Source organism: Hyla sarda, chromosome 10 (genome assembly GCF_029499605.1).
Source record: "Hyla sarda isolate aHylSar1 chromosome 10, aHylSar1.hap1, whole genome shotgun sequence".
Classification (NCBI taxonomy): Eukaryota; Metazoa; Chordata; class Amphibia; order Anura; family Hylidae; genus Hyla; species Hyla sarda.
In genome coordinates this window covers 15,213,762-15,232,956 of record NC_079198.1, presented here as the reverse complement: position 1 = coordinate 15,232,956, position 19,195 = coordinate 15,213,762, and the positions used below count along the sequence as shown (strand labels likewise).

The 19,195-nt window shown below is 43.7% G+C and overlaps 2 protein-coding genes across 7 annotated transcripts in view; one reads left to right on the top strand and one right to left on the bottom strand.

The window, feature by feature from the left end:
- The window catches only part of LOC130294199 (fish-egg lectin-like), a 47,243-nt gene that overhangs the window by 7,983 nt on the left and 20,065 nt on the right, over window positions 1-19,195 (bottom strand). Inside the window, exon 1 of one of the 5 annotated variants that reach the window (XM_056543746.1) lies at window positions 10,883-10,951. The exons of the other annotated variants lie outside the window; for them this stretch is intronic. The gene's annotated coding sequence lies outside the window, so the exon portion shown is untranslated. Of the gene's footprint in view, window positions 1-10,882; window positions 10,952-19,195 lie in introns of those variants that run through there. 5 annotated transcript variants of the gene reach the window in all.
- LOC130294200 (fish-egg lectin-like) overlaps window positions 1-19,195 on the top strand; it is a 50,202-nt gene that overhangs the window by 28,898 nt on the left and 2,109 nt on the right. The window contains exons 1-3 of one of the 2 annotated variants that reach the window (XM_056543750.1): window positions 5,974-5,997; window positions 17,985-18,133; window positions 18,668-18,895. In XM_056543750.1, the coding sequence (XP_056399725.1) occupies window positions 18,082-18,133; window positions 18,668-18,895 (280 nt within the window). In that variant the 5' untranslated portion in view covers window positions 5,974-5,997; window positions 17,985-18,081. Of the gene's footprint in view, window positions 1-5,973; window positions 5,998-17,984; window positions 18,134-18,667; window positions 18,896-19,195 lie in introns of those variants that run through there. The other variant, XM_056543749.1, reaches the window with a different exon arrangement.

Here is a 19,195-nt window from a genome sequence, read left to right as displayed (position 1 = left end):
TAATGACCAGCGATACAGGGGCCGGAGCATTGTGATGTCACAGCTCCGCCCCTCGTGATGTCACAGCCCGCCCCCTTAACCCCTTAAGGACCGACCCATTTTTTAACCTCTATGACCAGGCGGGGCATCATAAGTGGGGGGGCACATAACAGGGGGGCATTATATGTGAGGGGCACATGACGAGGGCATTAGATGTGAGGGGCACATGTCAGAGTCATGTGCCTCTCTCATATAATGCCCCATGTGCTGTGCCCCTCACATATATTTCCCCCATCATGTGCCCCCCACTTATGTGCCCCTCAACATAATGCCCCATGTACGTGTCCTAAAATGATCAAGGTGTGCAGTGTGTATTTTCAACCTTAAAATTAATAGAGTTATATAACAAAATTTTTTCTATAACCACTTAAGGACCCAGGGAGTACCTGTATGTCCTGAGTCCTTTCCCTTTCTATAATGCGGGGCCAGGGCGGCGAGCCTGGCACTTAGCAATGGCCGGGAGCCGTGGATAATAGCGCGCGGCACTGATCGCAGTGCCGCGTGCTATTAACCCTTTAGACGCGGAATTCAACGTTGATCGCCACGTCTAAAGTTAAAAGTAAACTACCCCCCGGCTAGCTCAGTGGGCTGTTCGAGACAGTGTGGGGAAATCGCGGCATCCCAAACAGCTGGAGGACACGAGGAGGGTGTCTTCCTCCTGCGTGTTCGATCGCCGAATGACTGCTCAGTACCTGAAAGCCAGGCATGAGCAGTCCTGTGGCAGAATCATTGATCAATGTTATCCTATGGGATAACAATGATCAATGTAAAAGATCAGTGTGTGCAGTGTTATAGCCCCCTATGGGAGCTGTAACATTGCAAAAAAAAAAAAATGGGAAAAAAAGTGAATAAAGGTAATTTAACCCCTTCCGTAACAAAAGTAAGAATCATCCCCTCCCCCTTTTCCCATTTAAAAAAAGCAGTGTAAATAAAACAAAAAATAAACATATGTGGTATCGCCGCGTGCGTAAATGTCTGAATTATAGAAATATGTCATTAACTAAACCGTACGGTCAATGGCGTACGCGCAAAAAAATTCCAAAGTCCAAAATAGTGTATTTTTTGTCACTTTTTACATCATGAAAAAATGAATAAAAAGTGATCAAAAAGTACGATCAATACAAAAATGAAGCCCTCATAACGCCCCGTACGCGAAAAAATAAAAAAGTGACAATTTTAAACGTATACATTTTCCGGCATGTAGTTATGATTTTTTCCAGAAGTTCTACAAAATCAAACCTATATATGTAGGGGGTCATTTTAATCTTATGGACCTATAGAATAAATAAAGGTGTAATTTTTACCAAAAAAGTTTACTGTGTAGAAACGGAAGCCCCCAAAAGTTACAAAATGGTGTTTTTTCTTCAATTTTGTCGCACAATGATTTTTTTTTTCCCGTTTCATTGTAGATTTTTGGGTAAAATGACTGATGTCACTGCAAAGTAGAATTGGTGGTGCAAAAAATAAGCCCTCATATGGATTTTTAGGTGCAAAATTGAAAGAGTTGTGATATTTTAAAGGGAAGGAGGAAAAAATGAAAATGCAAAAACGGAAAATTTCATATGAGGATATTATAGTGACTTGTATGTACAGGACACTTTGGAGGCGTCTACAGGGATAAGTCATCTATTCTTTATTTGTTAGTAACTTGATAAGATTAGTACAGATTCTACTATCTTGGGCAAATCTTTACAGTCTTCAGATCTACTCACTTAATCTATTTAACAAAAGTATTCCTCCCAATTCATCTGCCCAATGTGTAACACTTTATCTTTACAAGTCCCCTTACAGATAAACAGAGGGGGCTCCATCCTGCAAGAACATACCGTATTTGTCGCCGTATAAGACGCACTTTTTCTTCCCCAAAACTGGGGGGTAAAAGTCGGTGCGTCTTATACGGCGAATACACCCCTATCGCGGCGGTCCCTGCGGCCATCAACGACCGGGACCCGCGGCTAATACAGGACATCACCGATCGCGGTGATGCCCTGTATTAACCCTTCAGACGCGGCGATCAAAGCTGACCGCCGCGTCTGAAGGGAAAGTGACACTAACCCGGCTGTTCAGTCGGGCTGTTCGGGACCGCAGCGATTTCACCGCGGCGGTCCCGAACAGCCCGACTGAATAGCCGGGTTAGTGCTTACAGGACACCGGGGGGGACCTTACCTGCCTCCTCGGTGTCTTCTCCGTTCAGGGATCCCCTGTATGGCCGGCGCTCTCCTTCCTCGTCATCACGTCGTCGCGTACGTGCGTCGGCGTGCGTAACGACGTGATGGCGGCGACGGAGAGCGAGGATACCCGACTGGCAGCAGAGACGTTCCGGAGCGACGGGGACACGGCGACAGCGATGGAGCGACATCCAGGGCAGCGGTGACGGGTCCGGAGCGGCGGGGACACGTGAGTATTACCTCCTATGCAGTGGTCTTCAATCTGCGGACCTCCAGATGTTGCAAAACTACAACTCCCAGCAGCCAACGGCTGTCCGGGCATGCTGGGAGTTGTAGTTTTGCAACATCTGGAGGTCCGCAGGTTGAAGACCACTATTGGGTTCAAAATCGTAATTTTTTTAGATTTTGCACCTATAAATTGGTGCGTCCTATAGGGCGAAAAATACGGTACGTGTAAAAAGACCCCCCTCCCCCCCCAGTGGTGACATATAGTGTAAACTATTTTTTTTTTTTTTATAGTTCAATGTTCAAAATTTTTAAATTTTACTTTCTATTTTGCTAAATACGTATTTCATTTTTGTACAGACCTATTGTATTGTGTTTAACTGTCCATAAACCCGGGTGCACAGCGATTCTACAGAACGAAAGTTACAGCATTAAAAATCTCTATCACACCGTAAGCCTATTTTGATAGAACTGTGGCACTGGGCAATGTAGTGTTTACCCTTTTTTTTTTTTTTATATCCCAAATTGTTATTTATAATAGTTATATATATATATATATATATATATATATATATATTATTTTTATTTATTTTTTAAATATATGTTGTATTTTTGTTTTTGCATTTTTTCATTGTAAAGATTTATTCATTTAAAAAAATAAAAATAAAATAAAAACAACTGTAAAAAAGTATGTAGAAAACCATATAACTACAACAACAACAAAGCAAACATTAACACAGTTTGGCAGAATTAAATTTTTCAAAAATGAATGAAAAAAATGGAGAATATTTGCCATATTTGTCCATATTTGCCAGTGTATTTCTGTTTTTTTTTTTTCACATGGTATATGGTAACATTTCCTCTATCCCACAAGAAATATTAACTAAGTTGGTTATTTCCGAAATACAGGGTGTTGTAGGGTCTTTCCAACATCTAGTTATGAATAGTTTAGGTGACATGCCACAACAGTGAATAGAGGGGGCGTGGCGTAAACATGAATGGCGGGGGCTTGGTGTGATGTCACATCTCCAGTCTGGAAACAAAGAGGTTTACGAGACTGGAGATGCAGCCCGGCATAGAATGTGGGGGCTGCACGGAGATCGTGGGGGGGTGCCAGAGGCGAGCCCCCCACAATCAGACATCTTATAAGATGTCTTTGGCCAGAATTCCCCTTTGTGTATGAAACTAAACAAGCACTCCTCCAAAACAATGACGGGCTGGAAAGACTCCAACTTTAATATTAAGTAAAACAGGTTCATTACCCATAAAGCGACGAGTTTCGCGATCACATACAGCTTCTTCAGGTGTTGCTTTGTCCGAGTCTTTCCCTCGCTCGTGTGAACCGCGCCAATGTTTTGGAGGAGTGCTTGTTTTGTTTCATCGTTCCCTGGATGGGACAACAGCAGGGAAACCCTCTATACTTTTACATACGATGTGGTGCTTGGACTGCACAACCGCCACCTGTAAGTGCTATATTTACATTAAGCACTGGTGTCGGTCTTGGTAGCAGGCCAAGCACTTCCAAGCTCTATACTGTCTGGGTAGCTCTCCAGAAGAGGGATTTGGGGTTGTGGGGGTTGAGGAAACAGATGGGAACACAAAACTGGCCAGATCTATAGAAAGTACACCAAAAAAGAAAAGAATACGTAATGTAGCGCACACCCACAAATGTAATATTGTTAGAAAAATCTTTATTGCACATTCTTAAATACAAAAGCAGAAAATACACTTAAAATCAATTAAAAGGCCAAAAAAGGCCATATGCACAAACAGGGGGAGATCCCAAAAAAGGAAACTCCACCGAGGGCACCTGCTTATAAAGATGTATACACAGGCTATCACAATTAGAGATGTCGCGAATTGTTCGCCGGCGAACAGTTCCCGGCGGACTTAGCATGTTCGCGTTCGCATTGCCGGGCGAACATATGTGAAGTTCGATTCGCCCCCTATACTTTAACATTGCGGTAAACTTTGACCCTGTGAGTCAGAGTCAGCAGACACATTACAGCCAATCAGCAGCAGTCCCTCCCTTCCAGACCCTCCTACCTCCTGCACGGGCGCCATTTTACCTTCATTCGGCATGCTGCAGGCTTAGAAAGGGGAGGAACAGAGAAGTTGCTCCTGCTGTAATAGGGAAAGCGATAGCTAGGTTGCTGCTAGGTGGGTTATTCAGGGTCAACTTTACTCCTAAAGCACTAGTGTAACATCTGCTTTAAGGACAGCACCCAAAAAAGCCCTTTTTAGGGCTCAATTATCAGTCCGTGTGTCTTGCAACAGCTGGAGGCACCCTGGTTGGGAGGGAACCGCTGGTTAAAAGGGGTACTCCAGTGTAAAACTTAAGTTCCTTCAAGCAACTAACTACAGTATTAAAAGGGCTATTAGTTCAGTCCGTGTGTCTTGCAACAGCTGGAGGCACCCTGGTTGGGAGGGAACCGCTGGTTAAAAGGGGTACTTCGGTGTAAAACTTAATTTCCTTCAAGCAACTAACTACAGTATTAAAAGGGCTATAAGTTCGGTCCGTGTGTCTTGCAACTGCTGGAGGCACCCTGGTTGGGGACCTCTACTTAACCCCTTAAGGACTCCGCCCATTTTGGCCTTAAGGACTCAGACAATTACATTTTTACGTTTTCATTTTTTCCTCCTCGCATTCTAAAAATCATAACTCTTTTATATTTTCATCCACAGACTAGTATGAGGGCTTGTTTTTTGCGCGACCAGTTGTCCTTTGTAATGACATCACTCATTATATCATAAAATGTATGGCGCAACCAAAAAACACTGTTTTTGTGGGGAAATTAAAAAGAAAAACGCAATTTTGCTAATTTTGGAAGGTTTCGTTTTCACGCCGTACAATTTACGGTAAAAATGATGTGTGTTCTTTATTCTGAGGGTCAATATGATTAAAATGATAGCCATTATTACGTACTTTTATATTATTGTTGTGCTTAAAAAAAATCACAAACTTTTTAACCAAATTAGTACGTTTATAATCCCTTTATTTTGATGACCTATAACTTTTTTTATTTTTCCGTATAAGCGGCAGTGTGAGGGCTCATTTTTTGCGCCATGATCTGTTATTTTTTTTGATACCACATTTGCATATAAAAAACTTTTAATAATTTTTTTATAATTTTTTTTTATAAAATGTATTAAAAAAGTAGCAATTTTGGACTTTTTTTTTTTTTTTACGTTCACGCCGTTCACCGTACGGGATCATTAACATCTTATTTTAATAGTTCGAACATTTACACACATGGCGATACCAAATATGTCTATAAAATTTCTTTTTTACGCTCTTTGGGGGTAAAATAGGAAAAAACGGACGTTTTACTTTTTTATTGGGGGAGGGGATTTTTCACTTTTTTTTACCTTTACTTTTCCATTTTTTTCCATTTTTTTTTTAACACTTGAATAGTCCCCATAGGGGACTATTCATAGCAATACCATGATTGCTAATACTGATCTGTTCTATGTATAGGACATAGAACAGATCAGTGTTATCGGCGATCTTCTGCTCTGGTCTGCTCGATCTCAGACCAGAGCAGGAGACGCCGGGAGCCGGAAGGTGAGGGGACCTCCGTGCGGCGTTCTGAATGATCGGATCCCCGCAGCAGCGCTGCGGGCTATCCGATCGTTCATTTAAATCGTGCACTGCCGCAGATGCCGGGATCTGTATTGATCCCGGCATCTGAGGGGTTAATGGCGGACGCCTGCGCGATTGCGGGCGTCAGCCATTGCTGGCGGGCTGGCGGGTCCCTGGCTGCGATCAGCAGCCAGGATCAGCTGTGCATTACACGGGCATTGCTCCGATGCCCGCGGTTATGCACAGGACGTAAATGTACGTCCTGGTGCGTTAAGTACCACCGCACCAGGACGTACATTTACGTCCTGCGTCCTTAAGGGGTTAAAAGGGGAACTCCGCTGGCAACCTTTTGTGCTCATTGTCACACTAGTGCAAATCACATTTGGTGTGACAGTTGTTCAAATAAAATATTTTAAAAAATACCTTTTTTGGCTGTGAAATAAAACCAGTGCTGCCTAAAGGGGGGCTCTAACTATGTGCTGCCTAATATGGGGCAATCTATGTGCTGCCTAAAGGGGGGAATCTATATATGTGCTGCCTAAAGGGGGCTCTATGTGCTGCCTAAAGGGAGGCTCTAACTATGTGCTGCCTAATATGGGGGAATCTATGTGCTGCCTAAAGGGGGGATCTAACTATGTGATGCCTAAAGGGGGACCTAACTATGTGCTGCCTAAAGGGGGCTCTATGTGCTGCCTAAAGGGAGGCTCTACCTATGTGCTGCCTAAAGGAGGGCTCTATGTGCTGCCTAATATGGGGGAATCTATGTGCTGCCTAAAGGGGGGATCTAACTATGTGATGCCTAAAGGGGGGCTCTATGTGCTGCCTAAAGGGGGCTAAAGCACGTTATTCCAAAGAATTTAGGAATAATAGGTGATTTATGCCCTTTATGGATTAAAACCAGACTCTGCGTCAACTATGTAATTTTCCATGGGAGTTTTGCCATGGATCCCCCTCCAGCACGCCACAGTGCAGGTATTAGTCCCCTTGAAACAACTTTTAAATCACTATTGTGGCCAGAAAGGGTCCCTGTGGTTTTTAAAATTCGCCTGCCCACTGAAGTCAATGGCGGTTCGCCCGGTTCGCTGGTTCGCGAACCGAAAATTTTATGTTCGCGACATCACTAATCACAATGAACGTGTAAATAATGCAACATCAATACACATTCAACCCCACGGAAAATAACCCTTCATACAACTGAATAGTCAATATTGGTAGCACGGGGGAGAAACACAGAGGACGGCTGATAAGAGAATGACCAGGTAGGTGCCCCCCTAGGACCCCATGCGTTCCGTTGCCCGTCAACAACTTCCTCAGGGGTGTTGAACTTTTGAATATATAGATCTTTAGAAAGGACACCCAAAATGGCACAGTATATTGATACATGGCATAAGGGCCTTTGGGGGTGAATGCCAAGGAGTGTTCTGTGTAGTCTAACAATGAATGGGGAATGATCTCCTATTTGGACAGGATTAGACATAATAGTTGGACAACTTGATCAAACATCAGCACTTTCACTAAACCCATTAAGACTGCATTGAGGGTTTTTTTTCTAGACAAAGACCTAAATGTCTATAGTCTAAAACTATGCATGTTTATGATGTAAAGACAACTACTGTGTGTCCACCAAATGGATCTGGGACAATGTAGACCAGAGATAAACTCATTATACAAGGACAAGGTAATAGAAGACTTGGGTCATACAATGGACACCAGATCACAGCTGTAAATGGAGACTGGGAAGATGGTGTCTTTGAAGTGGAGCACTAGAACTTATCTTATCCTGACAGAATAACATTTGATAAGAAACTCATCATTAGATAAGCCTTGGAGACATCTATGCGGCATTCCTCAGTGTCCTGGTCATGTCACTATGCTGTGTCTCTTATAGCAGTGGTTCTCAACCTTTTTGGCGACTGTACCCCCAAAGGCTGAAAGTATGTCCGTGGGTACCCCCTCACGCGGAACTTGCGCGCGAGGGGTACCGCAGACAAAAGGCATGTTCTTACCTTTATACTAATGCATCCCCCCTCCATCTTAATCCCTTTGTGCTATTATTGCCCCTCCATTTTAATCCCCTTGTGTTATTATTCCTCCTCCATCTTTATTACCTTGTCCCATTATTCCTCCTCCATCTTTATTACCTTGTCCCATTATTCCTCCTCCATCTTAATCCCCTTGTGCCAATATTCCCCCCTCCATCTTAATCCCCTTGTACTATTATTCCTCCCTCCATCTTTATCCCCTTGTACTATTATTCCTCCCTCCATCTTTATCCCCTTGTACTATTATTCCTCCCTCCATCTTCATCCCCTTGTGTTATTATTCCCCCTCCATCTTTATCCCCTTGTGTTATTATTCCTCCCTCCATCTTTATCCCCTTGTGTTATTATTCCTCCTCCATCTTTATCCCCTTGTGTTATTATTCCTCCTCCATCTTTATCCCCTTGTGTTATTATTCCTCCCTCCATCTTTATCCCCTTGTGCTATTATTCCTCCTCCATTTTTATCCCCTTGTACTATTATTCCTCCTCCATCTTTATCCCCTTGTGTTATTATTCCCTCCTCCATCTTTATCCCCTTGTGTTATTATTCCTCCTCCATCTTTATCCCCTTGTGTTATTATTCCTCCCTCCATCTTTATCCCCTTGTGTTATTATTCCTTCTCCATCTTTATCCCCTTGTGTTATTATTCCTCCTCCATCTTAATCCCCTTGTGCTTTTATTCCTCCTCCATTTTTATCCCCTTGTACTATTATTCCTCCTCCATCTTTATCCCCTTGTGTTATTATTCCCCCTCCATCTTTATCCCCCTTGTGTTAATATTCCTCCTCCATCTTTATCCCCTTGTGTTATTATTCCCCCTCCATCTTTATCCCATTGTGTTATTATTCCTCCTCCTCCATCTTTATCCCCTTGTGTTATTATTCCTCCTCCATCTTTATCCCCTTGTGTTATTATTCCCCCCTCCATCTTTATCCCCTTGGGCCATTATTCCCCCTCCATCTTTATCCCCTTGTGTTATTATTCCCCCTCCATCTTTATCCCCTTGTGTTATTATTCCCTCTCCATCTTTATCCCCTTGTGTTATTATTCCTCCTCCATCTTTATCCCCTTGTGCTATTATTCCTCCTCCATCTTTATCCCCTTGGGCCATTATTCCCCCTCCATCTTTATCCCCTTGTGTTATTATTCCTCCTCCATCTTTATCCCCTTGTGTTATTATTCCTCCTCCATCTTTATCCCCTTTTGTTATTATTTCTCCTCCATCTTTATCCCCTTGTGTTATTATACCTCCTCCATCTTTATCCCCTTGTCCCATTATCCCCCCTTCATTTTTATCCCCTTGTCCCATTATTCCCCCTCCATCTGTATCCCCTTGTCCCATTATTCCTCCTCCATCTTTATCCCCTTGTACCAATATTCCTGCTCCATCTTAATTCCCTTGTACTATTATTCCCCCCTCCATCTTAATCCCTTGTCCCATTATCCCCCCCCCCATCGTAATCCCCTTGTACCATTATTCCTCCTCCATCTTAATCCCCTTGTGCCAAGGTGGAGGGGGGATAATGGCACAAGGGGATAAAGATGGAGGAGTAATAATTACACAAGGGGATAAAGATGGAGGAGGAATAATAACACAAGGGGATAAAGATGTAGGGGGGAATAATAACACAAGGGGATAAAGATGGAGGGGGAATAATCGGACAAGGGGATAAAGATGGAGGGGGAATAATGGGACAAGGGGATAAAGATGGAGGAGGACTAATAACACAAGGGGATAAAGATGGAGGGGGAATAATGGGACAAGGGGATAAAGATGGAGGAGGACTAATAACACAAGGGGATAAAGATGGAGGGGGAATAATGGGACAAGGGGATAAAGATGGAGGAGGAATAATGGGACAAGGGGATAAAGATGGAGGGGGAATAATAACACAAGGGGATAAAGATGGAGGGGGAATAATGGGACAAGGGGATAAAGATGGAGGAGGAATAATAACACAAGGGGATAAAGATGGAGGAGGAATAATAACACAAGGGGATAAAGATGGAGGGGGAATAATAACACAAGGGGATAAAGATGGAGGGGGAATATTGGCACAAGGGGATAAAGATGGAGGAGGAATAATAACACAAGGGGATAAAGATGGAGGAGGAATAATAACACAAGGGGATGAAGATGGAGAAGGAATAATAACACAAGGGGATAAAGATGGAGAAGGAATAATAACACAAGGGGATGAAGAAGGAGGGGGAGGGATAATCAACCCTCCCCCCTCCATATGAATCCCCTTGTGCCATTATTCCATCTCCTTCTTTATCCCCTTGCACCATTATTCCCCCTTCCTCTGATCCCCTTTTGCCATATCGGATAATAATGGCACAAGGGGATTAATATGGAGGGGGGGGGGTTGATTATCCCCCCTCCATCTTAATCCCCTTGTGTCATTATTCCCCCCCTCCCTCTGATCCCCTTTTGCCAATTTCCCCCCCTGCATATTAATCCATTTGTGCCATTATTATCCGATATGGCAAAAGGGGATCAGGGAAAGGCGGAATGGCACAAGGGGATTAAGATGGAAAGGGAGATGGATAATGGCGGAGGGGGGATGGGGAGAAATAAAGCACAAGGCATTACATTTTAATGCCTTGTGCTTTATTACTCCCCATCCTCCCTCTGCCATTATCCCTCTCCCCTTCCATCTTAATGCCTTGTGCTCCGTCCCATACATCCCCCCTCGTCCCATACATCCCCCCTCCGTGCCATACAGTCCCCCTCCGTGCCATACAGTCCCCCCCCCTCCGTGCCATACAGTACCCCTCCGTGCCATACAGTTGTTTTTAACTTTTTGTTTTTATCCTTTACCTGGCGTCCTGCGGTCCCCTGTGGCCTGTCCTTAGATGCGGGGCCGCACTGACGTGTGACGTCCTCCTGCGCTGTGCGGCAAGTCCGCACAACGTCAGGGGAGGTCACACGTCTCCCCGGCAACCACGCAGCTCACTCACAGTAGCCGCTGGCCGCGGCTACTGTACAGTGAGCTGCCGCGGCCGTTCTCCGCTATGCGCTGTCAAATACTGGCCAGTGCATGGCCGGTATTTGACAGCGCTTTCGCGTACCCCCTGACAGCCCCTGGCGTACCCCTAGGGGTTACGCGTACCCCAGGTTGAGAACCCAGGTCTTATAGGGACTCAAACAATTCCTCGGAACATTGTAGAACATGTTAATGATCAAAAACATTTATACACAGTAAAATTTAATCTGACTTGAGTTGGGCCAGAAATATTGCTAGGATCTAAAAAGATCAGGGGCACAAGCACCAAGACAAACATATAGATAAGTATATTGAAGACAGCATAGCTATAAAATAACCTTTAAGTGCACAAACTCTTCTATATCCTGTCCCTATTCCTAATATGGGGGAATCTATTTGCTGCCTAAAGGGGGGGATCTATATATGTGCTGCCTAAAGTGGGCTCTATGTGCTGCCTAAAGGGAGGCTCTAACTATGTGCTGCCTAATATGGGGGAATCTATGTGCTGCCTAAAGGGGGGATCTATGTGCTGCCTAAAGGGGGGCTCTAACTATGTGCTGCCTAACATGGGGGAATCTATGTGCTGCCTAAAGGGGGGATCTAACTATGTGCTGCCTAAAGGGGGGATCTAACTATGTGCTGCCTAAAGGGGGCTCTATGTGCTGCCTAAAGGGAGGCTCTACCTATGTGCTGCCTAAAGGGGGGCTCTATGTGCTGCCTAATATGGGGGAATCTATGTGCTGCCTAAAGGGGGGGATCTAACTATGTGATGTCTAAAGGGGGGCTTTATGTGCTGCCTAAAGGGGGCTAAAGCACGTTATTCCAAAGAATTTAGGAATAATAGGTGATTTATGCCCTTTATGGATTAAAACCAGACTCTGCGTCAACTATGTAATTTTCCATGGGAGTTTTGCCATGGATCCCCCTCCAGCACGCCACAGTGCAGGTATTAGTCCCCTTGAAACAACTTTTAAATCACTATTGTGGCCAGAAAGGGTCCCTTTGGTTTTTAAAATTCACCTGCCCACTGAAGTCAATGGCGGTTCGCCCGGTTCGCGAACCGAAAATTTTATGTTCGCAACATCACTAATCACAATGAACGTGTAAATAATGCAACATCAATACACATTCAACCCCACGGAAAATAACCCTTCATACAACCTAAATAGTCAATATTCGTAGCACGGGGGAGAAACACAGAGGACGGCTGATAAGAGAATGACCAGGTAGGTGCCCCCCTAGGACCCCATGCGTTCCGTTGCCCGTCAGCAACTTCTTAAGGGGTGTTGAACTTTTGAATATATAGATCTTTAGAAAGGACACCCAAAATGGCACAGTATATTGATACATGGCATAAGGGCCTTTGGGGGTGAATGCCAAGGAGTGTTCTGTGTAGTCTAACAATGAATGGGGAATGATCTCCTATTTGGACAGGATTAGACATAATAGTTGGACAACTTGATCAAACATCAGCACTTTCACTAAACCCATTAAGACTGCATTGTGGGTTTTTTTTCTAGACAAAGACCTAAATGTCTATAGTCTAAAACTATGCATGTTTATGATGTAAAGACACCTACTGTGTGTCCACCAAATGGATCTGGGACAATGTAGACCAGAGATAAACTCATTATACAAGGACAAGGTAATAGGAGACTTGGGCCATACAATGGACACCAGATCACAGCTGTAAATGGAGACTGGGAAGATGGTGTCTTTGAAGTGGAGCACTAGAACTTATCTTATCCTGACAGAATAACATTTGATAAGAAACTCATCATTAGATAAGCCTTGGAGACATCTATGGGGCATTCCTCAGTGTCCTGGTCATGTCACTATGCTGTGTCTCTTATAGCAGTGGTTCTCAACCTTTTTGGCGACTGTACCCCCAAAGGCTGAAAGTATGTCCGTGGGTACCCCCTCGCGCGGAACTTGCGTGCGAGGGGTACCCGCAGACAAAAGGCATGTTCTTACCTTTATACTAATGCATCCCCCCTCCATCTTAATCCCTTTGTGCTATTATTGCCCCTCCATTTTAATCCTCTTGTACCATTATTTCCCCCTCCATCTTTATCCCCTTGTGCTATTATTCCCCCTCCATCTTTATCCCCTTGTCCAATTTTTCCTCCTCCATGTTAATCCCCTTGTGCTATTATTCCCCCCTACATCTTTATCCCCTTGTACCATTATTCCCACCTCCATCTTAATCCCCTTGTGCTATTATTCCCCCTCCATCTTTATCCCCTTGTGTTATTATTCCCCCTCCATCTTTATCCCCTTGTCCTATTATTCCCCCTCCATCTTTATCCCCTTGTGTTATTATTCCTCCTCCATCTTTATCCCCTTGTGTTATTATTCCTCCTCCATCTTTATCCCCTTGTGCCATTATTCCCCCTCCATCTTTATCCCCTTGTGTTATTATTCCTCCTCCATCTTTATCCCCTTGTGTTATTATTCCTCCTCCATCTTTATCCCCTTGTGTTATTATTCCTCCTCCATCTTTATCCCTTTGTGTTATTATTCCTCCTCCTCCATCTTCATCCCCTTGTGTTATTATTTCTCCTCCATCTTTATTCCCTTGTGTTATTATCCCTCCTCCATCTTTATCCCCTTGTCCCATTATTCCTCCTCCATCTTTATCCCCTTGTACCAATATTCCCGCTCCATCTTAATCCCCTTGTACTATTATCCCCCCCTCCATCTTAATCCCTTGTCCCATTATTCCCCCCCCCCCATCGTAATCCCCTTGTACCATTATTCCTCCTCCATCTTAATCCCTTGTCCCATTACATCCCCCCCATCTTAATCCCTTGTCTCATTATTCCCCCTCCATCTTTATCCCCTTGTACCATTATTCCTCCTCCATCTTAATCCCCTTGTGCCAAGATGGAGGGGGGATAATGGCACAAGGGGATAAAGATGGAGGAGGAATAATAACACAAGGGGATAAAGATGGAGGAGGAATAATAACACAAGGGGATACAGATAGAGGGGGGGATAATAACACAAGGGGATAAAGATGGAGGAGGAATAATAACACAAGGGGATAAAGATGGAGGAGGAATAATAACACAAGGGGATAAAGATGGAGGAGGAATAATAACACAAGGGGATAAAGATGGAGGGGGAATAATGGTACAAGGGGATAAAGATGGAGGGGGGAATAATAACACAAGGGGATAAAGATGGAGGGGGAATATTGGCACAAGGGGATAAAGATGGAGGAGGAATAATAACACAAGGGGATAAAGATGGAGGGGGAATAATGGGACAAGGGGATAAAGATGGAGGGGGAATAATGGGACAAGGGGATAAAGATGGAGGGGGAATAATAACACAAAGGGATAAAGATGGAGGAGGAATAATAACACAAGGGGATAAAGATGGAGGGGGAATAATAACACAAGGAGATAAAGATGGAGGAGGAATAATAACACAAGGAGATAAAGATGGAGGGGGAATAATAACACAAGGGGATAAAGATGGACGGGGAATAATAACACAAGGGGATAAAGATGGAGGAGGGAATAATAACACAAGGGGATAAAGATGGAGGAGGAATAATAACACAAGGGGATAAAGATGGAGGAGGAATAATAGCACAAGGGGATGAAGAAGGAGGGGGGGGGGATAATCAACCCTCCCCCCTCCATATTAATCCCCTTGTGCCATTATTCCCTCTCCTTCTCTATCCCCTTGCGCCATTATTCCCCCTTCCTCTGATCCCCTTTTGCCATATCGGATAATAATGGCACAAGGGGATTAATATGGAGGGGGAGGTTGATTATCCCTCCTCCATCTTAATCCCCTTGTGTCATTAGTCCCCCCTCCCTCTGATCCCCTTTTGCCAATTTCCCCCCTGCATATTAATCCCCTTGTGCCATTATTATCCGATATGGCAAAAGGGGATCAGGGGAAGGCGGAATGGCACAAGGGGATTAAGATGAAAGGGGAGAGGGATAATGGCGGAGGGGGGATGGGGAGAAATAAAGCACAAGGCATTAAATTTTAATGCCTTGTGCTTTATTACTCCCCATCCTCCCTCTGCCATTATCCCTCTCCCCTTCCATCTTAATGCCTTGTGCTCCATCCCATACATCCCCCCTCCGTGCCATACAGTCCCCCTCCGTGCCATACAGTCCCCTCTCCGTGCCATACCGTCCCCCCTCTGTGCCATACAGTTGTTTTTAATTTTTTGTTTTTATCCTTTACCTGGCGTCCTGCGGTCCCCTGTGGCCTGTCCTTAGATGCGGGGCCGCACTGACGTGTGAAGTCCTCCTGCGCTGTGCTGCAAGTCCGCACAACTTCAGGGGAGGTCACACGTCTCCCTGGCAACCACGCAGCTCACTCACAGTAGCCGCGGCCGCAGCTCGGGCTGCGGCTACTGTACAGTGAGCTGCCGCGGCCGTTCTCCACTATGCGCTGTCAAATACTGGCCAGTGCATGGTCGGTATTTGACAGCGCTTTCGCGTACCCCCTGACAGAGCCTGGCATACCCCTAGGGGTTATGCGTACCCCAGGTTGAGAACCCAGGTCTTATAGGGACTCAAACAATTCCTCGGAACATTGTAGAACATGTTAATGATCAAAAACATTTATACACAGTAAAATTTAATCTGACTTGAGTTGGGCCGGAAATATTGCTAGGATCTAAAAGATCAGGGGCACAAGCACCAAGACAAACATTTAGATAAGTATATTGAAGACAGCATAGCTATAAAATAACCTTTAAGTGCACAAACTCTTCTATATCCTGTCCCTGGATATTAATTTATCATAACATTTTACCCATATATATAGCTCCTCCCCCAAATAATTTGCTCTGCCACAAAAATACTAATCTTTATATAACAGCACTATACGAGGGCCGAATAAGCTCCCAAAACTGACCATATAGTGATTACATACCAGTACTACAAATTTAGGAAAAGAGACAAATTTAGGAAAAGAGAGGCTGCCTATCCGCATATTGTACATTGATTTAAAGGTTGTATATACACCAAAACAATAGTGCCCTGACACCACAATGATGTAAAAATATATAGCAATCTTTATTAGCAATACAGATATAAGAAATTAATGGTACCAATACACATAGTGGACGTATGCATATATAGACCTCTAAACAATGGAAATCAAACTGGATGCAAAACAAACACTAATGCAGAGAATGACCAACTAAGGTTACACGGGTAAAGCGGGGATTCAAGATGTACTGCATATAGAGTAATAAACCAGTTTGAAAACACATGTATAAGACATGAATGTTACCATTTGGAGGCCAGATCATGCATACCTACCCTAACACCCATTTGTAGTTGGGCGCTTCTTCAGCACCATTTCATCAGGTAGTTAGTATACATTTTGTTTAAACGGTAGAAGCCTGCTCACACCTCATGGCCACCCGATTAGAGTGGATCCCTAACTTAAAGGGGTATTCCGGCCAAATACATCTTATCCCCTAGCCAAAGAATAGGGGATAAGATGTCTGATCGCAGGGGGCCTGTCTCTTGGACCCCTCTCAATCTCCATACAGCTCCCGCATTCTATGGGGGCTGCGTCTCCAGTCTCGGAAACCTATTTGTTTCTGGGACTGGAGACATGATGCCACGCCCCCTTGTGACACCACACCACGCCCCCTCCATTCCTGTCTATGGGAGGGGGCATGACGGCCATCACGCCCCCTCCCATAGACATGAACGGAGGGGGCGTGACGTCATGTCTCCAGTCCCTGAAACAAAGCGGTTTCCGAGACTGGAGACGCAGCCCCACATAGAATGTGGGGGCTGCTTGGAGATTGCGGTGAGCCCCCCCGCGATCAGACATCTTTTAAGATGTATTTGGCCGGAATACCCCTTTAAAATAACGCAGCACTAGTTGGCACCACCACTGTTGCAACAACAGACCTAGCCCTCCCCAACTTTGGGCCATGCCACCCAAAAATACTGTGCCACGGCAGCAGTCTTCTGCTCCATGCCAGAAGGTTGGGAGAAGCTAGGAATACAGTAAACCCTTGCAGGGGAGTGATGGGACCATTACTACACTGCAGAGACATCACTTTTAGCTTCTGGCCCCCCATGCACAGTCTGCAATAGGGCACTATGTGCCAATTATAATACTGGTCTCTTTTTCCCCAGGCCTTTCTCTATGTCCCTCCAGAACCCTCTCACTCTCCTACAACTCCATAGTAAGTGCATGTAGTTTGCATTATCCTCCAAACATTTAGGGCATGCTGAATCCTACCTACAACCTATTTTCTCAAAAAAAAAAAAAAAAAACAGGAGTGTAATATGATGTATAGATAAATCTCAATTGTAAAAACTGGAATTTTTTATTTAAAATGCAAATTATTACATTATTCAAGATTCTATCCCATGTGTGAGCGTCCATATGTCCTATCTCACTTCCCCATTTAGCTTTAATTTGATCTCGAAATATTACTGGGGGTCTCATGACTTAAACTCCTGTATATCTATCTATCTATCTATCTATCTATATATATATATATATATATATATATATCTCAGGACCTTACCAGTGTTCTGTACATCCATAATAAATGTAAACAATTTATGTGAACCTGTGTAGTACCTATCTCTACGTTTAGTGCTAAGTTCCACATAGGTTCACATAAATTGATTACATTTATTATGGATGCACAGAACACTGGTAAGGTCCTGAGAAATATATACATTTCATCCTAAAATTTAAGAAAGTAGAATAAATATGCACAAGATGGGATCAATTCTTCTTGTTTCAATTTCATAGAAAATTAAAACAAAGTTTAAATGTTTCCCGCTCAACTTATAAATAAAAAACAATGTTTTTGCAGAAAAATATACGGTATGGGTCTTCTTTATATTAAAAAGTGAAAAAATAAGACTGAATAAATGAGCAGATTATCTCCATTATCTCCTGTCCTTGTCCTTCTATCAGTGGGGAGGAGATGACTGTGTAAGGAGGAGCCGGGGTCTTGGATAAATAGGAAAGGGATTGCAGCCCATGACATCCACTGACTCCATCTCCAGCCACCATGATCTTCATCCTCGGCCTGTTCCTGTTGAGTGTCTCTGCTGTTACTGCAGGTAAAAACTTCTTCTCGCTCTTTATTGTCTTATGTTTTTTCATTTTATCTATTTGCTCTACAGACCAGTCTTTGGTTTGCTTTTCTTCTACTATGTGCTTGTAATTTTTGATTATTTACCCCAATATCAGTTGGTTTTATCTTCAAAATATGCTGTGGTCGACCCTTACCTATAGTTCAGATAAAAATTCCCATGCTACATTTTCAGGGATTTTGGAATCCGTGATCTAGAGAGTTGTTTTCACTCATACCATTGAGCTTCTTTAGCAGTCCCTGTGCCTAGGAGGTACAATGTTCCCTCAAGGACACCGGTGAGTACTGGGACACCTCAAGAAGCTCTACAGTACCAGACCAAGACAGTACAAGACCCCAGCAAACAGCTCTCCATTTCTCAGTTTTCTGGACAGAATCACCCAGGGCTTCGTAAAGTCCACCACCGGAAATAAGTCTAAACACCCACCCTCCATCTATAAAGAACGTGTATAAATCCATGTGTGATATATTTTTTAATGTATCCAAATGTTTTTGTTTTTAGATCTCCAATGTCTATTGATGCCGGGAAAACTAAGGCAGATCGATGCCGGTGCGGGACAAGTGTACGGAGTCAATGACAAAGGAAACATCTTCAAGATGGTCAATAACAACTGGCAACAAGTTTCCGGGCTGCTCACTCATGTGTCGGTCGGTCCTGCTGGAGTCTGGGGGGTCTATAAGGACAATAGAGTCTACAAACTGCAGGACAACAAGTGGAAGCTTGTGACAGGTAAATATCAATGAGGTTTATATAATACATAATATACAGTATGATAACAATTTAACTTTATTTTATAATTATATTTAAAAAAACCTCAATGGTCAGTGATAAGCAATGTGCACATACAAACAGGTTGTGGCTGATACACTGATTTCTACAATAGTTGAGCAACTTCTGTTGTCTTATTTAACACAACAGCTTTAATATCATTAATATTTTTTAGACCCATTCCTCTTAAGGAGGACCTGTGCCCAATCAAAAAAAAAAAAAATAGATAGCATTATCATTAAATAGCTTCAGGGACACTGA